The sequence below is a fragment of the Anas platyrhynchos genome, chromosome 1 (assembly GCF_047663525.1).
Source record: "Anas platyrhynchos isolate ZD024472 breed Pekin duck chromosome 1, IASCAAS_PekinDuck_T2T, whole genome shotgun sequence".
Taxonomy (NCBI): Eukaryota; Metazoa; Chordata; class Aves; order Anseriformes; family Anatidae; genus Anas; species Anas platyrhynchos.
The window spans coordinates 14,311,135-14,338,759 of NC_092587.1; the positions used below are offsets into that span (position 1 = coordinate 14,311,135).

Sequence of the window (27,625 nt, forward strand, 5' to 3'; positions counted from 1 at the left end):
TCTGTTTAGTGTGGGCAAAAATCAGGGGAAAACACACATAAATTGCTTTAGCGAGCACTTTTTGAATGGTGCCTGTGAGCAGGACTCCTCCCTCAGCACCAGTTAGGGGGAGGAGGAAAGAGAACTGGCTGGGCTTTAGCATTGAGGGCTTGCTTGTCTGACTTATCCCAGCTGAAGCCAGGACTGGCCAACAGGACTTCAGCCAAAAGCACTATCATTCTCCTCTTCTCCCCTGTTTTTCCTATTCCACTCCAGCACAGAGTTTCCACAGAAACAGAGTAGCACAAACAGTGCAGTTTTGGGTGCCTTCCTGCAGAATTAAATGTTTAACAAAAGAGTCTGAAGAAAGTGTTGAGTAATTAACATCTCATTTTGGTGAAAAGCTTTATTAGAGCTTAGATTCAAAGGTTATCCGAATATGAAAAAAACATATTTGGAATTCCTCTTCCTCTCTCGACACTTTAAACCTTGTGCAGTAACTCCAGGGACTGCGTGACTATCTGGCAGCAGAAATACTAAACTAATATTCTAATTTATTGCTTAGGGATTTGTCAGATTTTTTTTTTTCTTTTTTTCTTTTCTTTTTTTTTTTTTTTTGCTACTTTTAATAGCAATATTGGCAAGTGTCTGATAAATAAATAAATAAATAAAATCAAGCAAACCACTGTAACAGGCCACGATATGGCTTGCTCCGTGTCCCACAGCCCAGCTTAGACTCAAAGCAGAATCCTTCCTACCATTGCCCTTCATAATTATAGGGTACTTTTTTAGGTTGAAACATACAGAAAGGTGGCTTCTGCACCTAGGATATACTGCATGTTCCCAATGGGCCCTCAGGCAGGTACCTGAGAGACCTGGTTCACTGAAAGGCTTACTTGAATTTTGCCACTGTTCCAGCCAGCCTCCTGACCTTCCAACTGTCTGTAAATAATTTCCCCATCAGAAAAATGTTGTCATGCCAGTCACTAAGCTCAGTGATTAAAAATTGGCAAGTACCTCTCATTCCATACAACAGGCACACTTTGCTGGGCTATTTTCAGGCTTCTGGTCCCCATCCTCAGCTGCACAGGAGAGCTTATTTGCACACTCACAGTGGTGATGTGCTGCCCCAGTGAATGCCCAGCTAACCAAGCTGCTGGGAAATGGCACTGTGGTGGAATACGTTCTTATTGCCATATCCGAAATCATGAGTGCTGACTGTACCCCTTCTGGGCAGTGGAGGGAAGCCAGCTGTGCTCCTTCTGGCAAGCAGCCAGGAGGACACAAGGATTGCTTTTGCCAGTGCTAATCAGTTTGGACAAATCCGCAAGAGAAAGAAGGATCAACAGGATCTCCAGATAGCAGGGAAGAGGAGGGTGATACAAGGGTGAAGGATTGCCTCTGTTCTGGATCTTATTGTCTGCAAACTCTGGGAAGAATTAGGCAAGGGATGCTATGATGTCACTACAGCCCAGAAGTTAGTCCAATGCAGGTATCGTGATTTTCTATATGGATGATGGGGAATGAGATTTTAAAGTAATTCACAGTCATGATTAAAATCATACCACAGGTATTGCCATAATCTATTTTAATTTCACATCTGTCAACCTTTGACATCAGTGCTGTGATTCAGAGAACGTTTTTAGTGGCCAGATCCAGTTGTGCAAAGGACAACGGGCGTTTTGCTGGTAGCTTAATAGCATATAAAATTTCACACCAATAACAGTGATCAAAGAAATGTCGTGGAAAACCAAGTGTGACAGCAGGCACAGACAGGGCAGGCAGGCACATAAAGAGCACATTCTGCTACCCAGCAGGGCAGCACTTCAGCAGCACAGCTCATTTTCTCGCTCCACTTTGCAGTCTTCTACTTTTCCTCCTGAGTGTGAGGCAGCAGCTGTGCTGCAGGAGATGATCCCAGCCAGCGCCGCTCAGTTCCCTCGCTGTTTTGTGGCCCTTGTGAGAGCAGCAGGAACAGCCAGCCCTGCTGGCAGGTAATGCTTCAGGCTCTGTGCCCTGTCTCGGCTGTTCTCCTCTTCCCATCCACGCAGCACTAGCCCAGGTACACAGAAAAAGCCTTTCAGCTCTTGGAGGAGAAAGGCCTCCTGAGATAATTATGGGTGGGGGCAGAAATATATAATTATCCCCCCAGCTCATATTCCTAGTACCTGCAACACTTGCTCTTCGTTGTCTTTGCAAAAATTGAACGCTGCCAGTCAAAAACATCTGATCTGTGGGCAGTGACATCCTGTTTTGTCTGCAGTGCTGCAAAGCTTTAGGCCATCACTGAACCGAACTTCTGACAGAAAAGCAAAAGGTACAAAAAGAAAATGTATTTCACGATTACCCCCCACATTCAATGGAAAGTTTTTACTTAATATTCCAGTCACAAACATTCTGAACTTAAAACTCCCCTGTACAGCACAGTACCTGATTATTTTGTTTACAGCTCTTTTTAAATAATTACATTTTTAGTGAGGAACTTGATCAAAAATCACCTCTGCCTAAAATTCCTACAGTATCTCTAGAAAAGATGTTTTTCTACCTCTCTCCTATTTCAGACTAATTGACCAAGGGATTTGGAGAGATGAACATGAAAAATAAGCAGCTTTTCATTTTTAAAACAGAATGGGGGTAGGGAAGAGGGGAAGTACAACTTAAAGGTGATGACCTATTTAAGCCTCAGTAATGGAAAAACTCTGAAAAACAGTATTGCCTTTATTTTGCAAATCTGTTTGATTGTTTTTGGACTGTTTTCAACATACTTCAAAGATACTTTCAACATACTTCTGATTGAAATTGCTTACCTTGAGCATTAAGTTCTCTATCACCCCCCCAAAACAGTTTTTCTCATAATACTGTAGATTTTGCATGCTAATGAATTATCACCTCCACTTTTTTCTTCATGCACGGCTTCAAAATAAGCATTAGCAATGCAAACAACCTACATATGAAAAATACATTAGGCTTTTAGAATTTCTTTCGTTTTAATTCTCTGTGGTGCTATTAGTGACATAGGTAAAAATCAGACCAGTTAAGTGTAAAGAGTGTAAAATTACAACTTATCAGCCTGATTGTCTGTGCCCTTGGGAAACTTAAAACTGAAGAGTGAGCGCAGTTATTGATGCTCTCTTTTATTAGTTTTTTTTCCAATGGATTGGGAACGGCTCAACTTTGTACCTTTGGGTTTTCAAAGAGCATGCCTGTAGGAGATTGACTCAATATGCTTTTTGCTTGTGTTCTCCTCCTAGCCAGAGTTATGCTCCCACCTGCCAATACGTGCTATCCTGATATCCCCTCCTGGGGAGCCTGAGCATAGGGAGCCATTATAAACTTGAACTTATTACAGGCCATAACTATTGTTGGTCATTATGTTTTTCAATGAAACAAACTTCCTTTAGGTTGCATTATTTAAGTTTCTATGGAAACATAACAATATTCACATTTTAATTTAGATTAAAATATTATTTTCATAATACCACCTGACTGGTATATTAAAACCATTCATAACTGAATAGTTGTTAAACCAACCAGGGGAAAAAATCAAGCTGAAGCTGCAGTCATATCATTATTTTCTTACAGTTTTGTATGTAAAAAAGGGCATTTGACTAAGGGAAAGAGAAAGTGGTGATGACTACATAGATGCCCTTTGCCAGCCTGCACATAGAAACCACGCTGGGGGCAGATCACAGCAGAACATGACTGGGTATACAATTTTTAAGGTCTGATGCTCTCTGCTTGTCAGGATGGCTCCATTTTATTTCAGAAACAGAACTAGATATTCCCTCCTTCCTGCCCCTGAGCTGTAGGAAGGCCAGTCTCAAGGATTTTGTCTGTAGATTATCAAACACAGACATATAGTTCTTTGATATGTTGGAGATTGCTACTGTTCTTGAGAAAGGAGTAATGAACTTTGCTGAATGTATTAGAAAACTTGAGAAATGCATAGTGATGATATTATTAGCTATTTACCTTGTGGTGGCACCTGCAGGTCCTTCAAAATTCTGGTTCTTCACTGTGTGAAACACTTCACGTCACTCCAAATTCTATTCAATCCAAGGTGATGGTAATGGATGGTACACGAACACAGTCAACAGGGAGAACTAACAGTAGGGTAATTACCATACCAAGCAGAGGTTGTAACATACAAGCTACTTAATTACTGACAAGGATTTTGTAGACAGAGAGGTGCTTAATGTAGGAATCTGGAGGAGGAAAAATAAGAGTTTTAGGGAACTTCTCTTGCACAAGATGAAAGAAGCAAGAAGCTATGTGAGAAGAAAGTTGGACTGATACATGGAAGAAGTCTTGCTGAAGGATCACCCCTGCAGATATTTTCAGCCAGATAATATCATGTCTCTGCCTGGGGAGGAGCAAGGGGCAACCTTTCAACACCTATGTACAGAAGCTACAGTAATTGGTGAGATGACAGCAATGTTCAAACAACACATGGCTCTTTTTTACATTTCCCCTACTGTGAAGGCAGCCTGGGAATTGAACAACAGTAGTCACAGCTCTGGATTCCTCAGCAATGCTGTACTCTGCCATGTCTATCACTGTGTCCAGTCCACCACTGACCTGTCTGCAGGAGCACACAAACCCCATCTCCCTCTACTGGTTTCTAGTAGGATATTTAATGTCCAAGTGAGAAGGGTGGTCAGGAAATACACTGAGGGCCAGTAATAAAGACACAGCTTTGATCCTCTAGACCAAATCAACCTGGCAAAAGAAAGCTCTGTGGATCCGTCTCCCTCCCAAGGATAGCCACAGATCTTTGCTCCTTCCTTTCTAAGTGCAACATGTGTTTCTTTAATATGGTCTTTTGTAAGCTAGCCACACAGCAATGCATGTATACGTGCATTTTTTTTTTTTTAATTTTTAAAATTCAAAAAATTAAAAAATTTGGATTTTTAAAATGCAAACCAAAGTACTCCACTTTATTGTCTCCCCTCTTGGAGCAGAGTAAGAAAGTAAGTTCCAGGGATGAGAAAATAAATCACTCATATACATGCAGCGCTGTAAGTCTCATCACACGTACATGTGATGAACAGAGTATGACTAGAGAATAAGTATAAGAAACTAGAAAGTGGCATTAACAGCCTTACAAAGAGGAAATATGAGGTTGGCTAGGATTATGATATACCACAAAGGGTCTTGAAAGTAGAGACAAATCCTATGTATTCAAGTTAATGATGAAGATGTTCTTTGCACTGCTGCTTACAGCAGAAAGGAGGGTGGACGCTGACATTCTGACCGAGTCAGAGGATACTTGTAGTACAGATCCACTTGGTTCTTATTTGGTTTTAAAATGGTGCCGTGATTTGAAATGGTGCTCAGACACGTCTGTGCCTGGGGACTGATGTTCAATTAGCACAATCTGCTGCGCAGCAGGAGAGTTCAGGAAGGCCACTGACTGCCTCACAGGCGTGACTCCCTGCCACTGACTCTAGCTGACTGGGGGAAATTATGCTTTTCTGTACTGTTGTTGTTCTTTTGAGGAGTTTATAGTGCGTTCTTGCCTGCTTCCCCTAGATGCTTCAAAGTATTTGTACTTGCAAAGGAAAACTTCAGCAGGCCAGAGGTGAAGGAAGGGTGTGCAGAGCAGCTGGCCCTGGGCAGCATGGCCTTTGCTGGGCTGCCCCAGCCAGGGACTCTTTTAATTATCCCGCTAATGACACCTCCCTGTGACAGCAGCTCCTTCCTTTTGCTCTGGAGGCAGCCCTGGATGCCCTGCCTGGAGCACAAATCCTGTGAGGAGCGGCTGAGGGCACTGGGGGTGTTTGGTCTGGAGCAGAGGAGGCTCAGGGCAGACCTTATTGCTCTCTGCAGCTACCTGAAAGGAAGCTGTGGGGAGCTGGGGGTCGGCCTCTTCTCACAGGGAACTGGTGACAGGACCAGAGGGAATGGCCTCGAGTTGTGCCAGGGGAGGTTCAGGCTGGCAATGAGGAGCCATTTCTGCTCAGAAAGAGCAGTCAGGCACTGGGACGGGTTGCCCAGGGAGGTGGTGGAGTCACCGTCCCTGGGGGTGTTCAAGGAGAGGTTGGACGTGGTGCTTGGGGACATGGGTTAGTGGTGGCATTGGTGGCAGGGGGTGGTTGGGCCAGGTGATCTCGGGGAGCTTCTCCAGCCCCAGCAATCCTCTGACTCCTCGGCTCTCCCCGTGGCCGGCGCCTGAGGCAGCCGCCGCCGCCCGCCCGCAGAGGCGCAGCCGGGAGCTGCGGCCGGGGCCCGCCCCCGTACACGCGGCGTGGAGCCGAGCTGGGCCCTCCTCCTCCTCCTCCTCCTCCTCCTCCTCCTCCTCTTCCTCCCCTTTCTCCTTCTCCTCCTCTTCCTCCTCCTCCTGGCCTGTCCTCCCGAGCCGCCGTGCGGGTAAGCGGCACCCCCATTCCCCAGCTCCCGGAGCCCTCCCCGTGCCCGCAGCATTTCCCTCCCCGTCCCGCCCGCCCCAGCCCTGGGCAGGAGGCGGCTGGAAGGACCGGGACCGTAACGGGGCCCCGGGCCCTCCCTGCCCGCCTCTTCCGGGGCCTGGCGCCGCCGCCACGCTCCCGGAGCCGCTCCCCGGGCTCCAAACCCCGCGGGGGCGCCGCTGGGGTAGGGCCGGGCTCGGCTCCCGGCCGCCTGCCGAGCTCGGCTCATCACCACCATCAGTATCGGTAACGGTACCGCGACCTGCTGCCATCGCGTTTTGCTCCCTGACAGGTCCCGTGCCCTGCCTGCTGGAGGAGCAAAGCCCCAGCGCCCGCTTGGTGCGGCAGGAAAGTCGGTGGCTATGCCAGGACCAGCTCCCTGCTGGGATTGCTGCAGAGCCTGGAGGAGCAGCTGCTGGCGGGGCAGAGGGCTGAGGCAGCTCAGCAGCTGTCAGGGAAATAAAATGCCTTTTTTCTGAAACCCCCTGCGCTGCGTGCCCCCACACCGCAGCCACTGCCAGCGGCTGCCCTGGTGCTGGTCGCAATTTTGGCACCAGGCGTGACCGGGCCGTGCCCGCTAACTTCAGAGCCTCCGCGGCCAACACTGAGTTCTTTTAGCCATTTGCATCATTTAGTACCTCAGCATTTACATATTTCCTTTAGAAACACGAGATTTGTCTTGCTGTCTCCTTCAGCAGCTGTTCCAGAAGATTTCAGCGTGCTCAATGTGGATTCGTTCACCATGCAAGGAGACTCAGAAGGTATCTAGAAGCCTTTTCCTCGCCAGTGCTTTATTGACAGCACCCCATGAATTTGGGAAGATACGAGTATCCAGAAATGCTGGTGAATTGCTTCTCTTGGGTATGATTTTTATAATAAGGATTTTATGTATATATTTTATGTATGTATATTTTTATATATTTTTGAGGACAACCTGAAAGTGATGCTTTCTGCTAGAAGTACACTGCTTTGTGGATTGTTTTGCTTTGTCACCCTTTTTCAGGTATCACATGTGCATTTTTATAAGTCTCTACATACTTCCTTTTTATTCCTTTTTTTTTTTTTTTTTTTTAGCTTCTGTTGTCAGTCCTTCATTTGAGCAAAACGTTTCAGATGTTCCTAAAAGTGGCTTTCCTGCCTATTTACCCTAAACTTTTGTGACCTTACAACTGAAAGTTGTAATTTAAATAGGTAGTGGCTAACAGCTAAACTGATAACAATTAGTTAACAACTCAGCGTGTGATGATTAGTCATGAGTCCTCCTTTAAAAACATACCCTTTAAATTTAAATCGAACATTAGAGGAATACAGAGAGATGGACATTGCTCCCTAGTGGGAGACCACGGTCCCCTGAGAGGTGTCCTTGGTCTGGCATGGAGCACACATCTCCAGCAGCGTTCCCTTCCACATTCCTCCCCACAGGTTTTTCTTAGTATGTCCTCACACACCTCGTTCTGTGCCCCCCGTGCTGCCACCAGCAGCTCCTGTCTTTTTCAGGCATGACTGAGCAGAGGCACCGTGTGCACCTTTTTTGAGTAGGGTTTTGGCATGTGGTAGGTTTTCTCCATTGTGGAGCCAGCTGGAAGTGACCATGATGAGCACAGGGCTGTTAAGGGCATCCTTGCAACGTTATGGTTATTTTTGTTTGGTTTGGGGTTTATCATTTTTTTTGTTTGGTTGTTTTTTCCCAAACTTTCTCAAATAGATATTTTTCCTTTGTTTTTCAGATCTCTAGGTTCTGGTTCTGCTGACAGAAGGGTGGCAGCTAAAGTTGCTAGTGAAGAGTCAGATCTCTGCTCCACCAGTGTGAGTAGTCATATTCTCAGCAATCATTTCACTTGCTTGTTGTTTCATTTGTCCCACTCATTCAAAAAATTTATTACCCCTTCCCTATTATCCTTTGGTCTGAATTCCTGCCATCTTGAGTTCCATGTGGGACTGTGTGTGTTAGAAGAGATGCACACAGAAAAGGAGAAGGTGAGGTTTCAGGTTTAGGCGGAATCAAGCCATGTTCTCTCAATCCTTGCAAGATCAAATCTTGGTAGAACAAGGAATAACTGAGAACAGTAGTGTCTGACAGAAGACTTGGGAACAGAAAGTTTGTTAGGCACTAAATTACTGTTGGCAGCAGAGTCTGTATGGACAGGGCTCAATGCAGCTGTGTAAGAGTTTGCAAGAGTGACAGTGGTGGCAAACGCATTGTGTGGCGTCGAATCCTGCTCTTCTATAGCTTTATATCCTTGCTGCCTCAGGTGGGTATTAAGTCCCTTTGATATCTCCCTTCTCTCTTCTAAAGTACATGTTGTTTCTAGCTGTAAAAAAGAAAACAAACCACACAACTCTATTTGATGTTTAACTTAAATGCAGAAAGTTTTATGGTTTTCCCAAACTGTTGCAGAGTGCAGTCCTTGGAGTGAAGATACTGTGTGTTGATATTGCTCTTGAGCAGCCAGGAAATAAGCCATTCTTCTTGCTCCTCAGGGCTTTCTATCCTACACTGTGCCTTAAACATGGAAACTGTAGAAATGAATAGCGTATCCTTGAAACGTCCTCATTCTGAGGATGATGTGGCTAATGCAGACGAAATTAAAAGACAGAAGATCTCAGAGAAGTCTCAGACAGGGAACAACTCTGGGCAGAGCGTTGAGACTGTAAAAGAACAACCTGACAAATCTCTGCTTGAGGACACGAAAAATGAAATAATCCCCAATGAGGAAGGTGAGGAGCAAGAAGATGAGGAACTAGAGGACAGTGATGAAGATGGAGATCCAGAGAGCTTTGCAGACATGATGAAGCATGGACTGACAGAAAGCGATGTTGGCATAACTAAATTTGTTAGCTCTCATAAAGGGTTTTCTGGAATCTTAAAAGAGAGGTAACTCTTTGTCTTGTTATATATGTTAATTCCTTGTGTTAGCAGCTGTTGTTTTCCATTTTCCTTTTCTGACTCACAGGATGCAGTTGGATTATGTGCGGCCATTTGGGAGGTTCATCGCTTTCTGTTGCTAATGCTGAGATTGAAAGGAAGGTTTAATTTGGCATTTTTCTTGGTTGTTTTTCTATTTTATTTGTTTTTTTTTCCTGTCAAATGGAACTCTGGAGAGGGAAGCTCTGTGTGGATAGAAATTGATGACTACACTAAGCTTTGCCATTTGTCTTTATCTGTGGCAGCAGCATGCAGCATAAAACCTTGTGCAATACAGCTGCCTTCTGTACAGCTCTTCAGTGCTGGTTCAGGAGGCACTGATAACAGTATTGAAGCCATCCCTCTCCAGCTCTTCCTTGCTTTTCCCTGACTTTCTAGTGCTGTAGGAGTTAAGCATGTACATGTATACTGGCAGGTAGTCCACTAGACTTTTAAGTTACACTCCGATCAGCCATAGTGTCATTTACAAAACATAAAAGGGAATTTTATATCTCAGGGTATGAAATCTTGCATTATAAACTTCGTAAGATGTTTGGCTTATAGTAGCTTTTATTTTTTTAATGAATCTTTTAGGATTTTTTAATTAAATAACATACTTGAATAAAACTCTCAGAGTGCAAATACAAAAACTCCAAAGCAAAAAATCATTGTTGCCCTACCTTAGCAAATCAGTTTTGTTTTACACACCAAAAAGTCCTTGTTTTTAAATACTAGCTTCGTATATAGAACACATTATATAATAAAACGATATGTACATGTTTTATGTTTAATCTTTACGTGCAGCAGTAAACAGCTAGCATAATCCTTCACTGGTGAACACAGTCTGTGCAGAACCTCCTGCTGGGAAATTTGCCAGTCTTCAAACTGAGGTGGCCAGATGTAGCTGTGTGCTAGAAATGTTTGTAGACTCACAGTTTGACTTTGATCCCAGTTTATAACACCTATAATTAATTTAATCCTAACATTTTTATGGTAACCGTCACTAGCATGTCTAGACAGCTACAGTTAGTAAGAGAGGACATAAAACACTCTTCCTTAGGAAGGAATTCCACCAGTAAGATGTATGGCTGCACAAAAGTATGGCAAATGTAGGACTTGAGGGGGGACACTATAGAAACATTCCAATGCTGGAATTTTTTATTGATCTTTCAACATTCGTACATTCATAAGCTGAGGACTTTTTTTTTCCCCCTCTTTACAAGCAGTTGCTACTTAAAAATAATTTATCAATTGCAACAGAGACTGTTTCTACTCTCTTAATGTTAGTATGTTTTTATTACTGAGTGTAGCAACTCGATCCAAAATGTCACAGTGAAATTTTATGTTGCTGTCACAGAGGGTGCAGAACAGTTTTTGTTGGAAGATGCTCTCTGTAACTGAGCATATGTAACAGAGCTGAGCTTGTCTTGCTTTCCTTAGAGAATGACTAACAGGCACTTTATCCTGCAGGTTGTTTGAAGTGACAGTATATTTGTGTTCAACTTGTGGTAATGTTGTAGAGTCTTAATTGTCACTACTGACAATTAAGGACATAAATTACTGATCTCCCCAAATTAGTGGGAAAATGACTGAATAACTACAGCAGGTGCTTGCTTATCTGCAAAGAAGTCTACTTGATTTAGATACACTAGACTTTCTGCAATGTTTTCTTGGTATCTTTCTGAGGGGTGGGAATAGGTACAGCATTCCCATGGCTGAAGTTTCTTTTGCACTCCCTTGAATGAATTCTGTGAGTGAATAGTTTCTTAGGAGAGGACTTCGTGATGTGGGATGTTTTTATTTTTTAATTTACAGCTTTAATGCATGCTTCTTCCCATCAGATACTCGGACTTTGTTGTTCATGAAATAGGCAAAGATGGACGTGTGAGCCATTTAGATGACTTTTCTGTCCCAGTGGATGATGAGGTAAATTCTGAGGTAAAGGTAATGGCTAAACTCGTTAAGCAAGAACATTAAGAGACTGAAAACTGTTTTACATGGATTACTGGATGTTTGTTTTTTCTCTCCCTCCCCCCCCCCCCCCCCAAATGCATGTCAGGACCCATCGGAAGAAACATTTACAGTTTTGTCAGATGAAGACAAGCAGCGTTTAGAGGAGCTCCAGCTTCTTAAGAATAAAGAAACTAGTGTTGCCATCGAGGTAAAATTAATAAATGGGATAATATTTGTGGGGGAGGGGATAAGAGTGAGTGACTGGAAGGTGTGTGCTTTCTAATGCATGCGTGGCATAAGAGCAGCTTGAACATGATGTAGCAGCAGGTAATACTTGAACTGTTGCTAATTTAGGTGCAATTCTGTAAATTCTGTTTAGATACACTCAAATTCATGCGCATGAGTAGTTAAGATTTCAATGGGACTGTGCACGTGACCTCAAATGCATGTCTTAATTTCTGTGGTGTTAAAATTTTCTTGCAATATTTTGGTTCTCTGTCTAGAAGTGTTTTATAGGGTATCTATGTGAGGAAGGTTAAATAAAATCCATCCTGATAAAAAGACTATTTCCAGGGATAAATATGGTCTTCTGTCACAAAAAAAGTTAAAAGTATTCAAAACAAAAGCTTCGTATTTTTTAAAGGTCAAATATTTGATATATTTGAAGAACAACTGTTGAACTACATTTCAGTTAGAGAAATGAGTAAGATTAGGTCTGGCAATTTTAAATAAGCAATCCCGTGAAGCTTAACTAGTGATTTTTTTTCCTTTAATACATGTAGAAAAACTTGGTTTTGCCAGAGTTCATTAGAAGAAGGAGTTTTATTAAGCACAAAAGAGGGGAATTAGTCTTGAAAAGTTTTGGTTTTGAATACTGAGACTTTGTATCAGTTACTAACTGTTTTTCAAGCTAATGAATAGGCCAGACTTTTAAAGTGTATCTATTCAGTTTAGTGTGATTGAGTAGGCTTTCTTTAAGCACACAAAAATTCAACTCTCAGAGAGTCCTTCTCCTTTTGTGTTATTTTATTTGGTTTGTGTATGCATATGTTTTACCACAGGTAATTGAAGACAGTAAAGAGAAAAGAACCGTCATCCATCAAGCTGTTAAGTCCTTGTTTCCTGGACTGGAGACTAAAACAGAAGATCGAGATGGAAAAAAATACATCATTGCCTATCATGCTGCTGGGAAAAAAGCACTGGCAAGTGAGTTTCAGTATTGCAGCAATTGGGTGAAGTATATGCTAAAACTAACCTGAAGAGGAAAAAAACAAACAAACAAAAAAACATTAGAAAGCACTTCACATGGAGTGTACAACCTAAACTGTAGCCTGGCCTTTTTCTTTTTGTCTGTGCTGATGTCATGCATCTAAAGTAACTAGCAATACAAGTGGTATCTCACATTTAAATTTTTACTCGATTTTCTTTCCAAATCCTTAAATATATTTATGGTAGAAGTGAGAGGACCTTTTGGTATTACAAGGGGAACAGGCAAAACAGGGGCTTTATTATATGTATTGTTTGAACGTAGCTTTCATGGACTTGCCTGGATCTGCAAGCATGCACTGTGTTTGTAGTTGAAACGCACTCTGCGTATCTTGACTGTCTTGAAAAATCATGATAAAATTCTCCATGACTTGAATTGAGATAGGACCTATTTGTTTGCTTATAGTTTTATATAAGCATAATATATTTATGGTGGTCTTTAAGATAGTTTCAGTCATTAGTTTTGAAAGCAGAAGTAGCTGTGTGTCCATACTGATTATGTTGTGGTTACTATTTTGGAATAATTACAGTAATGAAAGATTTTCAAAATGCAGTGTCATATACACTCTTACCAAATCTTGTTTTGGTTACAGGGGATAAATTCACATGTTCTACATCTTTTAATGTGTTTTAATTTTTTAATTTACATGTATTATAATTTTACTTTGATCTTTCTGCAAGATGAGAGGATTGTCTAAATGAATGTTTTGCACACTTAACTAAAGGTTCTAAAGTTTGGTTTGAACTGATTTATTCCAATTTCATTTCAACCTACTGCAAGTGGTATAGTATGTAAGGCTAGCCCTTTTCATTTTAAAGATAAAGGAGATGGAGAAAGGAAAATAGAAGGAAATAGGATAATTTAAAATTTGGAAGAAGACCATCTCCACATTCAATGTAGTTATTACTTCTAAAGCTTTTTTTTAGGCAAGTATGGGAATGTTGTGTTTTATTGGTACAAGTTATAACGTGTTATATATCTTGTTTAATCGTTTAGAAACTCTGTATGTTTGCATGCTTTATGCATGGAGTATGTATACTTACCAGCACAAAATTCTCCTCAACCAGTTTTGTTCTCTGTTGGTTTGTAACAGTTTTACCTCCACCTTTCCCTTCTGCTTGCACATATTCTTTAACCATTGTTACAGTCAAGTGGTTGTTATTAAGCTGACCAGTCTGATTTAACAAATACTGTATAAAAAAAATTGAAGTGTTTGGAATACACCGAAGAGAATTTAGTGATGTATCTCTAGGATTAGAACATCTTCTGGAGCAGCATTTTGTGATGCAGAGGAGCATCATCTAAAGCTGAACTCTTAAGTTACAGTGCTACAAACATCTGGGTGAGGTGGTGGAGATGTGTACAGTTTCAGTGGGTGTGTGTAAGTGCTAATGAATGCAGGGTTTGAGTGCAAGTTCCTATTAGTCAGGATTATATGTCCTTCATGCTTATACAGCCACTAACACATCTCAGTCCTGAGCAGGTTCCGCAGGCAAGGAACGTTTCAGAAGTGTGCAAGACTCAATAATTAGCTGAGATACCTGATTACTTTTGTTATATTATAAAAGGTTGCCAAAAATAGTTTCCTAAAATCTTAAAATCAAAAGCTGCTGTCTGTTTATACCAAGTTCACACACAAAATACTTAAAATACCGCCTTACTAAATTGTCAGTTAATTGCTGTTTCATCATTGTCCACAAATGAAGTTTGTTGCATCTCCGATTGAAGCTTTCCATATGTTCACTGTTTGCCTCTGCACGATTCCATTGCATAACTGTCTAAATTGCTGTCATCCACCACCTAACTGTTGGATGCTCTCTAAAGCATAAACGATCCCATAACCATAAACCTGCATGTTCACCTCTAAAAACCCTTTGACAGTCTAAAAATTAAATGCTACTCTTTTGTGCTCTTTACGCTATGCATTGGGACAGAGGTCAGAACTGCAACAGGTAAGAGATGTTGACATTTCATGCTAACAAAATGAAATGCCAACCATTACGACCTCCTAAATTGTGATGAGACTGGCCAAAGTAGTAACAATTAATTTAAAACAGAACAAACACAACAAAACAAAAACCCCAACCTACACACAAATAATGATTACAGTTCCCAGAAACAGTGAAGAATTAGGCTTGTGCTGTCTCTTTTTCACTAGTGCGGTATAGGCAGTAGTCATTTGGTGCAGAGAGAGTCTGCCAGTAATAAGTGAAGTGAATTATTGGGGTTGACCATACTTACCTATCTACATACAATATGGTAAATTTTCCTTTGATTTCACTAAGCTAAAACTTTACGTTTCAGCCTTATATTTCAAAACCCATTCTCCAGATGTATACAACTTTAAAAGTATGTATCACACGTCCCAATCTTAACAGAGAGCTTCTAGCCCTCCAGTTGCAGCAAAAGGTTTGGAAAAAAAATCTTGGAAAGATGATTTTCCTGTGAAATACATAATGAGACTCTGAAAAAATAGTAATAAGGAATGCAGGCTGCCCCTTCAGTCCATCTACCCAAATGAATACTTCAAAGTGTTGAGCCAGGGGTGGATAAATAGTGGGATTATAGCTGCAGCTTTCCGGGACTCAGTGCTGGGGATAGGGATGTGGCTGTGATGCCCAGAGGTGAGAAGCCTGTGGGTATATTGTGCAGAGTCCTTTTAGTCTTGCCTTGATTAGGGCTCTCTTTTAGGAGGGTGTCAAAATAACTGTGTGCAAGATGAATTAGTTAAATTTGAAGAACTGTTTCAGCTGGAGAAGACCTTCCTTGTGAATCACTTGCTGCTTCCCCCTCTTCTCTGTTAATTAATGAGTTCTTCATGAAGGTATCTTGTTCTTCAAACTGAATGCAGTATTTCATTGAGTGTGCTTAAGAAAAGTGGTGGCTCAGAACAGAGACCTGTAGCAGCATGAGGTCTCTTAACAGATTTTTGATCATGCTACTCAGTTTAGATCCTAGGAAACTTTATACTGGTTTTGTGGGAGGACTTTGCTTAGGAAGCAATGGTACAAGACAATCATTGAAATTATTTTTTAGTGATTAAAAACTACATATATAGTATGTCAAACTGTAGCATGAGAAATTGTTTTGACAGGAGTGTTTGTGGATGGCACTTTCTCAAAAAAAAAAGGCAAGAAGAGCTGTCCTTTAGCAAAAAGTTTAATGAAGCTTAAACATATTCACTCTCTGCATGGGATATCTGAGGTTTATTAAACAAATGTGAACAAAACCAGCAGTGTTTTCCAAGACCTTCCTTTTGGTGTTGATGTTTATATACTGGAATAGGACTGGCTTTTTTAGATAGCTTTTATTTTTTGTAAAGAAAAGCTCTTTTGGTACAAAACAATGAATGTCTGCTTGGTGGCTACCAAGAGATAAGGTGCTTCTTATTTAAAAACAAATCCTTAATTTTGTTCTTGTAAAATAAATAATTAATGAACAAAGCACCTCCAAATAGGCTGCTAAAGCCTGTAGAATGAACCTTCATTCCCAGTAATGTCTTCAGCAGTGGATGATGGTCGGAGGAGAGCTTTATCCCTGTAAGCTCCTGTGTGTAGCAGAAGCTCCACAAATATATCGACGGTTTTGCTTCCCTCTCCAGCAATCTCCAAATAATTGTACAGAACTGTAAATCAGCTGATAGTCTGCAGGAGCTGAAGTTCTCTCCCTCTGGTAGTCTCTAGACATGGCACAGTATCTGACTTGAATTACTTGTTAACGTTGTAAGCGTGCCAGATTTTTCTCTCTCATATGACTTAAAAAATATCCATAGAATATCCTGAGTAGGAAGGAACCCACAAGGACTTTTGAATCCAATTCCTTATTCACCTTAATCTTTTAAAAATAAACTTTTTAAAGCTTTTATAGAGATACAATCCATGTTTTCTCATTACATACAGAAAAAAATCCTACAAAAATAAATAATATATTAGTACTATAAATATTACTGTAGTCATCATACAAACAGTGCTCCAATGGTCCAAATCTATTAATTAGAGAAGGCACCAGGTGAAAAGTGGAGTGGCTTTTACTGTACTAGCTAAAAGTAAGTATAATGATAATGTTTTTGAGGAGTTTAATCAGGTAATATGGCAATTAAGTGACTAGGGGATAATTTTATGTAGTTCCATGACAAAGGAGCTGTCACCATTTCATTCAAGCTTTTTTAGGTGCCAGGATTGATCAAACAGAAATTTACAGCCAGTGGAAGGAGAGAAGGTACTTTGCAATGTGCTTTGCAGCTTTTGCTGTCAGTATGTATTTATTTGTTTTTAAAGCAGATGGAGGTTATCAGAAATTGACTTTTACATATTTGTTTTAAATGGAACTGCAATGGCAACCATGTTCATTGTAATAAAAAAGTGACACTTCTAAAATGTTAACCTTTTTATTTTTAAAGATCCAAGAAAACACTCTTGGCCAAAATCTAGGGGAAGCTACTGCCATTTTGTACTGTACAAGGAGAACAAGGATACTATGGATGCCATTAACGTCCTATCAAAATTTTTAAGGTAAGGCTGCTGTGAACCTGTCTAGCACGCTGTCTTCCCACTGCATGCTTCATGTCACTGAAAATGTTAAGCCTCAGCGTTAGGTAAGAGAAATGCAGTTATTTACTATGCCTAATCTTTAGACATTTAAAAAAAAAAAAAAAAAAAGACCAGCTTTGAAACTACGTTTCAAAAGGAAAGTACAAAGTGATCCCAAGTGATTTTAAAAGGCTACACAATTCAAATTGGCCCATCCCACAAGGGCTAGGCAGCTCTTAGCCTCAATGTAAATAACATGAATTAAAAGCCAGTTCTATTCAGGTGTGTGAGTAAGTGTGTGTTTTATGCAGGTATATTATGAGTCTGTGTCAGATACTGTTATGATGATATGCTAATTAGTTGCTAAGTACTAATTGATAAACTGTCATTCCACGTATTAATTTCTCCAGTACAAACAGCCTTAAGTCCTTTTACCCTACAAAGTGCAACAACACCCAGATTTGTGAAAGGCATAATGTGAACACAATGAATTACAGACAAAGAATTATTTCCAAATGGGGTCAAGTCAGTGATCCGTTCCCTGCTTTTCCACTGCCCTTCACTGTTCCTATTCAAAAATAAATATCTACACTTCAGACTGTAACCAGTGCAATACAATACTAATATTTGCATTTGGGAAGAGAACATTAGGAATGTAGTTTGGTGGAAATACATACCTAGTGGCAATCCTGCTACCACCTGGTGCCCATAGCTGGAATAACGGGATGTATTTCCTGGGTAACACAGGTTGTGGTACACAAAGTGGAAAGGAAATTTCCTTTTTGAGGGAAGAAATGGAACAAATTTTAAGTTAACTTCACATATTTTTATATAATGTGCATGCATGGTATTCAAATAGACATGCTATTTGAAATTTTAAGGAAGAAATGGACCTGCTGTTATTTGTGAACTGAGTGGATATATAGAGAAAAGAATTTCAAAGCTCATATTTCGAAAGCACAGTTGTGGACCTTTTTTGCATAAAATTAAAACAGGAAAGTTTAACTTTTATTTACTTACAGATGACCTTAGGAAATGTCACACATATTTAGGAGTGTCGAATTGCAGTCTGCTTCTGGGGAAGAGTTTAAGTCTACCTATATAAATGTATGTTCTATTTTAAATAGATGTATTTTCCACGTAAAAGATAAATTAATAATTTGGGTAATTATACTGAAAATTGTGTTCAATCTGTGGCTACTTTAACAGTTTTTATATCTTTTACTGTTGCCTTTAAGAGTGAAGCCAAACATATTTTCCTACATGGGAACTAAAGATAAAAGGGCTATAACAGTTCAAGAAATTGCTGTTCTTAGGTAAGTGAAGATACCCTGGAGTGTTTGCACTCCTACCACGATGGCTTGGCTACCTCCCTAAAAAACTAAGACTCGTTATGCACATAACATGAACGGCAAATTCATGTCCTGATCTTGTTACGTGCTTGAGCATGTGTTAATGAATAAACTATAATCTTTTTTTTTATACCATGGAGACTGCTAATATTTTCAGGCACTGGTGCTCTGAGTCATAGGCTAGGTATGTGTAAATGCAGCTAATGTTTGGCTGAAGCAGTGGGCCAAATTATCTGTGTGCTCTTGCACTGCAGGGCCCTCGTGCAACAGCAGATAAGCAGAATGACACGGTGAAAATCCCGTCGCATTTCCTTCCTGACTTTTGTTTCCCCCTTCCTCCAGCTGGAATCCCATTTCCTTTCTCACTGAACTCTGAACAGCTCCAGAGAAGGCTTAACCACTGCCTTTGCTCATCTGTGAGTAGCCAGGAGGGGAAGAAAAGACAAGGAATTTTTCTTGCCTTAACCTACTCCCATAATAAAACTTATTTTGGCATACTTCAAGATAATTACATGGTTCCTAGGCACTTGAAATTAGTGCTACTTTAGTAACAGAGGATGATGGATGCCTCACAGTCGTGTATTACAATATCTGTTTAGCTGGCTGGAATATTCTGCTGTACTGATATTTACAGCTCTTTCAAAACCACAGTCCTCAAGTGGAGGAATTCTGAGGTTTGAGAGCCAGTAATTTATCAAGTTCTTGTTAAAAGGAGGGCATTCACTACTTAATTGTTCACAATTTTCCTTCCTGTGGTTTGCATGTGCATACATCCGTGCATATTAAAGGAATTAATTTGTGAACGATGTGAGGAGCCCAGATTATCGTTACTAAAAACAAGTTCACCTATCGATGGCAATTCACTGAACTTGTGGTGTAACCATCTCAGGGGCTGTTCTGTTTACTTTTAACACGGTCACATCTAACATTGCGTCCAAGAGCTTCGGTGTGTTGTAAGCATTGCCAGCTTCCCGGGGAGGAACCTACTCATTCTGGTGCACGTTCAGTAGCATCACAGCACCAAACTCTGCTGTAGATCACTGGGGACAGATGTCATGGGGAAGGAGAGGTTACCTGTTACCAGCCCCCTCTGAGCTGAGTGTGCTGCCCATACTGTTTGATAAACTTGTCTCTCCTGGTATCAGTTGTAGCAGAAGCGTCAAGGAGAAGCTCTGTGATGGCAAAGAACAGAACATACTTCTGAAAGACCTCGCAACCAGAATGACAGAAATCAGTGACAGTTTCATACTCCTTCACTTCCACTGAGCTCACACAGTGGCTAGTTACATATCACAGTCTTAGAGTTAACCTGAGTGCATTCACGGTGTCTTTACTCAAATAAAGCAGAGTTAGGCTTGTGGTGTGGGGTACCACTGTACTTCAATATTAAAAGCTTTTTTTTTTTTTTGAATGCATGTGCTAACATAGATGTGAAAAGACAGCCTTAACACTTTGTCAAAGTACATGTTTTCTCTTGAATAAGTAGGCCTTAAGAATGTTCTCTTCTATACAGAATCTCTCTTCTTTAACTAGACAGCTTTTTTGTTTCAAAATGATGGCATTTCTATATTTATTTAACTTACCTGTTTTTCTAAGCATAAGGTGGTCACTGTTGGTCTGTTTCTCTTTAGAATCACTGCACAAAGACTTGCTCATCTGAATAAATGCCTGATGAACTTTAAATTAGGAAATTTCAGTTACAAGAACCACCCACTGAAATTAGGAGAGCTGCAAGGGAACCATTTCACTGTTGTTCTCAGGTAATATTGTTAGTGTGTATTTAGACAGTTCTGTTAGATTCCCCCCTCCCCCCTACAGGGAAGGGATGTCAGTGTATCTTATGTTACAAGAAAGAAGAAAAAAACAATTGGCAAAAGGCTATTCAATTTATTAAGTACTGCATAACGCTAATGTTGAGCTGTAATATTTTGGGGATTATGAAATCATGTAAGCCCTTAATAATCTGTCTATGACACTCTTATTTTTTAATGCTAGAAATATAACAGGGACTGATGACCAGATAGAGCAAGCAATGAACTCTCTCAGGGAAATTGGATTCATTAATTACTATGGAATGCAAAGATTTGGAACTACAGCTGTTCCTACATACCAAATTGGCAGGTACGTGTTGTTTTCATCACTTCTTATTTTCTTTAATCCCCATAAAACTTCTAGTGTATTTTTGGGAAGGTTTTTCTGCCCTATTGCATGTACCAGTTTTAATTTTAGATTCAAGGAAGGCCTTGTTTCTGAACTAGCTTCAGCAGGTACCTTGCATAATGCCACTACTTCTAATATTGCATAAACACAAACAATACTTCTTATTTCAAATAAGCTTGCTCAATCTTAAAATATATTTAGCAAGTTCTTAATCAACTTTCCCGTTTGAATCTTAGAGCTATTCTACAGAACAATTGGAATGAAGTAATGGATTTGATATTAAAACCACGACCAGGAGGTAAGGTTCCAACCTCAACTATTCTGTGATTCTGTTAACCTGTGTAATTTGTCATGAGTGAAGAGTTAATTACTCAACTGTTTTAACAAAAGGTGAAATGAATGTTTTTTTGGCGTGTAGGTAAAACATTTTTATTCTGCATTCTTGTTCTAGCTGAAAAGGGATACTTAGTAAAATGCAGAGAAGAATGGGCAAAGACTAAAGATCCAGCAGCAGCCCTCAAGAAACTACCTGTAAAAAGGTGCGTGGAAGGACAGCTTCTACGCGGACTCTTAAAGTATGGAATGAAGAACATAATCTCTGCATTTGGCATAGTGAGTGTAAAAGTGCTGTGGGCTATTTAATAAACATTATTTTCATGGTATCACGATGAATTAGAAATACTCTCATCAGGCATCTCTCGCTCTAAGTGTAAAATCTTTATCCTACGTTTCTGCTTGTACTGCTGATGGTAACGTATGACATCTGCAATCAGTGTATAATGAGCTCTCCAATTTATACAATGATCTCTTTAAATTGGAAGCAATACAGCTACACTTAGTAACCGTGTATAATACAGAACTGAGGATTTTGTAGAAATTCAGTATGATCTTTCTTCCTGTTGCTTATAAAGTATAAATCAAACTGATAATATGTTAATGAAGTAGCTTTGGATGGGTGGTGGATTCACTATCACTTTCAAGTTCTGTAATTAAGTTGAAATCTTTGGTGAAGGTAGCTCATAACTAGCAATTATTGGGACCAGCACAGGAGCTGGTTTATGGAGAACACAATTAGAATAATGCTATGTCTCAATATCTGCAAAGTTTACTTAAGATTTCAGACCGTTGAATACAATGAATTCAGTGTGTTTTTTTAACAGCCCCATGTGTTTAAGCTGTTGAACACAAAAAAACAAAAAAACAAAAAGTTTATTCCATTTTTAATTTAACCACAGTGCTTTTCACAGTGGATTTCAAATGTATAAAAGCATTATTTCTTCACATACCTTTTTCCCAAATCACAAATAAAAAACACAAGTCTGTATATAAAGTTGTTTTATTAGTCCTTTTGCTGGAGAAGGTAACATTTCAAATACGTGCATTTTTGGCTTATGAGTAAAAGAAAAACCTAAAAATACATATTTCTGATTTTTCATTTTGTTTAACCTCCAGATACCAAGAAACAATCGTTTAATGTATATTCATAGCTACCAGAGTTATGTCTGGAATAACATGGTGAGCAAGAGAATAGAAGAATATGGGCTTAAAGCTGTACCGGGAGATCTCACGCTTAAAGGAGGTAAAATCAAACAACAACAACAAAAGGCTGGTGATGCTTTGTAGTACAAATTCATAGGAAAACAAGGTGCAAATATCCATTATCACATAAACAGATCTGCTTTCTCTGCAGTCTGAGACTGCACTCAGTCAAAACTCTCTTCACTTGGATTTGCATTTAGTTGTGGTAAGATTGTCCATGATATTTCTCCTTTACGTATGCCTGATAGGTGGTAAGGGGACTGCTTATCTAGCAGTCCTTATTTCATTCAGCTTTAAGAGTCTTTGGAAACCAGGCTGTGAGTCTGCTGTAACTCACAGCCTTGAAGACCATTATTTCTTTTCTTGGAAATGTCGTCTGTTACAGTGGAGATAAAACTGAGTAGTTAGCCCCCTCTAAGTAGGGTTGTTTCAATCAAATGGCTCATTTTAAATTTGGCTAATGTTAACTGTCACAGGCACCCATACTGGTAACTCTTTACTTTTCTGTCCTGATTGTAGCCACAGCTGTTCACATTGAAGAAGAAGATGTTCATAACTACACCATCCATGATGTTGTGATGCCCTTGCCTGGATTTGATGTTATTTATCCAAAGCATAAAAGTAAGTCTAACTATTGACTTACATAATGACTCTGAAACTGCAGATCTGCTTTAAGATTGCTCTTAAAAGGAAGATGAGATCTGTGCAACCTTCCTGACCATTAAAAAGTAGCTATTTCAGAGCTGTGCACTAGTAGTAGGTACGCTACTGTCAACCTCTCCCACTATGATAATAATGTTCATTATAATTTCTTTAACATGAATCCGTTTCATATTTCTTTTTAGCAAATAGTTTTTCCAGAAAACTTCTAATGAGGCAAAATGATTTATCTTGGCACAAGGGAAAAATTGGTGAAAAGTTTATTTAAAAAGTATGCACACTTGATTTTTTTAAATTACAAAACAAGTTGAACTTACAGAATACATAACCCAAAAGCTTGATGTTAGGAAAAAAAAAAAACAACAAAAACACAGATCTGGCTTAATTAAATGTTAATAAGTATTAATGCTAAAAAAAATAATGCATCTCTCATCTGTTGTATATAAGGTATATTGAATTTAAATTGTTTTTAATGGAATAGGTTTGGCAATCTATAATTATCTGCATGGAACCCTATATTATTATTAAGGGACAGAGTTGTAGAATCATTTCAGTTGGAAGGAGACTCGAGAGGTCATCTGGTCCAAACTTTTGGTCAAAGCAAGGCCAACTTTGTCCTGTCAGCTGTGAAACTTCCAAGGACAAATAGTCTCTAATGTCTTCTCTAAGCTAAAGAAGCCCATTTGTCTCAGACTCTCCTCACAAGGTGTATGCTACAACCCCTTGCCATGGGGTGGCCGTCCTTAAACTCATTCAAGTTTATCAGTGTCTCCTTTGGACTGGGGTGCCTGCACCTGAACACCCTATTCTGAGTGCAATCTAATGAGTGCCCAGCAAGGGGCAGTAATTGTTACTGGCGTAGCTTTTGTTGCAGCCAGCTTGCTCTGTTAAGTCTCCTTTCCCCCAGGATTCCCAAGTAACTGACAGCAGAGTTGCTCTGTAGCCTTTGCCATTACAAGAAGTTAATCATTCCCAGGTACGAGACTTAACAAATTTCATGAGGTTGCTCTTGGCCTGTTCTTCTAGCCTTTACCAATCAGAGGGACCTAGGCAGTCCTGTCCTTGAGTGTATCAACTGTACCCCCAGTTTAGTTTTGTCCACAAACTTGATGGAGGAGGAGCTGCAAAGTTATTTAACATATCATGTCCCAGTTCCTTGAGGAACTGTACTGGTAACAAACTCCTAGGCGGAGCATAAACCAGCAGTGACTGTCCTTTGGGACCAGTTCTTTACCCATCTAGCAGTCCACCTACTGTGATGTTCTAACCTTGGATACAAGGATGCTGTGAGAACGTGTTGAAAGCCTTGCTAAAGGCAAGACCAGCAACATTCATGGCTCTCCACTCATCCTCTGATGTAATAATTTCATTACAAAAGGCTCTCACTGAGCTTTGCCTTTCCTAATGCCACCCCTGTGTGCCTAGGCAGTGCTTGTATATCCCGTCTTTGAAGTCTGTCCTAGCCTTCACCTACTGTATATCTCTTTCTTAGATACAAACTTAGTCACAAATTCCGTACCTAACCAAGCCAGTCTTCTGATATTTGGGTAAACTGTTCTTGTGCTTTGCTGTCCCTAAATGACTGGTCAATCTTGATTTTCTTTGGCTGTCAGAACCGAGTCTTGGAGCTGGATCCCATTCATAGCCCATCTCTGAAACATTTGGAAAGCAAAGATCTGTTTACAATGTATGGCACTGAACCACATTGAACTAAAAGATTGGAAAGAAAAGCTGAAAGTTTTTTGTATTCAGTGTATTTTTAATGGAATTTTCCCATGGGAAGCCTAATTTGTTCCTGTTCAAACTTCTCCATTGCATGGAAGTAATGCTGACAATTGCACTGCGGACTAGTGGCATTGGACAGCATTTTAGCTGCAGGATATTCTTATGTGTCTGTTGCCTTCCATGTCTTTGCTTAGTGTAGAATGCTTCACACCCTTACTTAGGGATGCAAGACTGTAATAAAATTACTCATTCTTTTGGCAGTGTCAGAGCTACTTACAGGTACCCATCAGCTAAGTTCCTTGACTCATTTCAGTCTCTGCATTTTCAAAAATAGAACAAGGGGTAGTTTTGCCCCCCCTCTTTAAAATCCATATACCTGAGGTTAGTCTTCTGAAGTTTGTTGACATTTCACTGACATCTTACACACACCTTCCACTTAAGTATTTTGTAAGTTTTGTTTTCATCTGGAATTTTAATTTGCTAAAAAAGATTCTTTCTTGGTTACTTGCCTTTACTAATCCGATTCTATAAGCAAACATTGTAGGTAGTAAGATTTGAAAAACCTAATTTTAAACTTTTGTTTAATGTTTAACCCATATGTAACCATATGTGCTGAAAACTTAAAATTACAAAGGAAAGAATGCTTTATGAAAACTGTTTCAGTCAGCTGTGCTACACTCTGATTAAATATTTTTTTTTCCTCTTGCAGTTGGTGAGGCCTACAAGGAAATGCTTGTAGCTGACAACCTTGATATCAACAACATGAGGCATAAGATCAGAGATTATTCACTTTCTGGCGCATACAGAAAGATTATTATTCGACCTCAGAATGTCAATTGGTAAGTAGGAGAATAAACAAACTTAGATGTGAATTGGCAGCATAGAGTCTGTGTGGGATGACTAAGTTAGAAGCATCAGATTGACCCATGGCATGTACATATAGACTGAAGCATGGGTAGGGAGAAATCTGTGTGCTTTCCTCATGTTGCTTATACAGCTGAAACTGAACCACAACCTTATTTGTACAGCGGTCCTCTGGTTTTTGGATGTATTAGTGTCAAAACGTCTATCTGGTTGTTGCTCTCCTTGCAAGGGCTTGCCTAAACACTTCATAGATAATTATTCATGTTGAAACCATGATAGATAATATTCAAAATAGTTATTTGTTGTGATCTTGCTCTGAGAAAGTTGGTCTCCAATTAACTGTGTGTCAACCAGAAAGACCTATACCACTTAAATATACTAAATTACTGTATTAGAGACACAACCTACTTGTCACATAGCAACCAAATAAATACCTTTTAAACAGGTAACCGTATAAATGCGCAGAAAGACTTCATCACTGATAAATAGACAAAATATAGAGGGTTTAGGTGGGAGTCAAAAACCTCAAATATTTAATTTTATTTTAAATGCTATTGATATTTAAAGCTTATCTACTTCCTAGTTACTTTTTTCAGCCTAGTCACTACATATGGAATGATTTCTGTGATATGAATACATAAATATATATTTAAGCCTTTTCAAAGAAGTTTAGAGGGTTTTCTTTAAAGTGAATGCTTTTTATTTTCTTTCCAAGTATTCTTAAGAGTTTACACCATTCTTCCCTTAATTTCATGAACTATACTTCTTGTATAGCTGGACATCCTGATAGGCCATGGGAGGAAAGAGATAACTTATGCAAAGTCATTTCTCACTAGTTCATTATTTTGTGATAACCTTCATCAAACAGAGGCAAGTTTTCTATACAAAGGTTTACCAGTTACTGCAAGATATATTTCATAACAGTTTCATTAGAAAATCATTCCATCTCAGTTGTATGATTGTACCTGGCAAATTTGAATAATAGTAGTAATGATAAATCTTATGTATGTTATAAAGGGAAGTTGTTGCATACGATGATCCCAAAATCCCATTATTTACTACGGATTTGGATAAGTTGGAAGGAAAACCATTACCAGTTCTTCCTACAGGTAAGTTAGTGTTCTTGCTGATCTTTAAATTTTTAAAATAAATTTGGTCACAAAGTCTTTTGGCACTACTTTCTGGGAGGTGGATGAAGGGGGGGGAGAAAGGAAGAGGGGCTAGGAATTTAATCTTGAAGGAACAAAAGCCTAGTGGTGGTTGTTTGTTTTTTAAAGCAACACAAACACCCACACAAACCGAGGAAAACCCCATTCTTAACAAACATCACTGTCATTACCAATAACTACTTAAGATATCACTTTCTGCTGTGAGAAAACTTTATTTAAAGTTATTTTTTATGAAATTCTATGTTACACTGTGGCTTGCATATTTGAGTGTGGTGGTAATGGCAGTTCTATGGATTTAGGGGTTGGTGGAAAACTTGGGTCTACTTCAGATGACATCCAGAATAAGCTTTACTTACGCTCTTAACTTTTTTTTGCTTTGTGTCTCCTCTCACAACAGATGGTAAGTTCAGGGCACTGAAGATGGAGTTCTCCCTTCCCCCATCCACCTACGCTACTATGGCGATTCGAGAAGTTCTGAAGATGGACACGAGCATAAAAAACCAGACACAACTGAACACCACCTGGTTACGCTGAATGGGCTGCTAAAATGTCTTAGCTTTTAACATGTATAAAGTGTTTTCCTATTTACATGTTCTGTACAAATCTTAAAGATTGCTAGTAAGAGATTTGTATTTTTTTAAGTTTTTATTAGTGCAAGCATTTAACTTCAGTAGTCATTTACAAGATGGTGGTTGTAATATAATTACAGGTTTTAGTGACTGGTGCTTTTAAACGAACGAATAAAGGCATTGCTTGAGCTTTAACACGGCTGCATCTGTAAGAAGCGGGCTTATAATAATTTCAGACTTGGAAGAACGTTTAGCTTGCTTTTTTTTTCGGTGAGCAGTGAATGTTTCTGCAAATTCTGAAGATCTATTAAATTACAGATCAGGAAACTGAACAGAGATGTTAATATTATCTTCAAAGAAGCTTGTGCTGCTGCGGTCGAGGATTCTGTCAGCAAGGCTGTAACGGGGTAGAGCTGCTTTAACCTCCTTGAGAAAACATTTGTGCCTATTTTCCTGCTTTCCCATAACTGCACCGAGAACAGGTAGCGGGAATAAAAGTGGGAATAAACGCACTGAGGCACCTCGCTGCGTACCCTGACAGGGCTCA

The 27,625-nt window shown here is 39.8% G+C and overlaps 1 protein-coding gene and 1 long non-coding RNA gene across 11 annotated transcripts; one reads left to right on the top strand and one right to left on the bottom strand.

Annotated features, from left to right (window-relative positions):
- Positions 1 to 1,569: 1,569 nt before the first annotated feature.
- Positions 1,570 to 6,823, bottom strand: LOC106018331 (uncharacterized). The gene is made up of 4 exons (XR_011806452.1): positions 6,649 to 6,823; positions 3,952 to 4,184; positions 2,148 to 2,278; positions 1,570 to 2,032 (listed from the first exon to the last, which is right to left on the bottom strand). It is a non-coding gene; the product is annotated as an uncharacterized lncRNA (long non-coding RNA).
- Positions 6,231 to 27,273, top strand: PUS7 (pseudouridine synthase 7). 10 transcript variants are annotated; one of them, XM_038185708.2, is made up of 18 exons: positions 6,231 to 6,348; positions 7,082 to 7,247; positions 8,114 to 8,192; positions 8,868 to 9,261; positions 11,133 to 11,235; positions 11,351 to 11,452; positions 12,306 to 12,450; positions 16,911 to 17,022; positions 18,279 to 18,356; positions 20,024 to 20,152; positions 20,388 to 20,513; positions 20,789 to 20,850; positions 21,004 to 21,164; positions 22,005 to 22,131; positions 22,611 to 22,712; positions 25,186 to 25,315; positions 26,358 to 26,449; positions 26,907 to 27,273. In XM_038185708.2, exons 4-18 carry the CDS (start codon positions 8,897 to 8,899, stop codon positions 27,041 to 27,043), a joined length of 1,971 nt encoding a protein of 656 aa, XP_038041636.1. In that variant the 5' UTR covers positions 6,231 to 6,348; positions 7,082 to 7,247; positions 8,114 to 8,192; positions 8,868 to 8,896; the 3' UTR covers positions 27,044 to 27,273. The 10 variants fall into 10 exon arrangements, with proteins under 10 accessions (XP_038041636.1, XP_038041657.1, XP_038041676.1 ...); XM_038185729.2 differs by having other exon boundaries at positions 7,082 to 7,147; XM_038185748.2 differs by having other exon boundaries at positions 6,232 to 6,348; positions 11,133 to 11,229.
- The last annotated feature ends 352 nt before the right edge of the window (positions 27,274 to 27,625 follow it).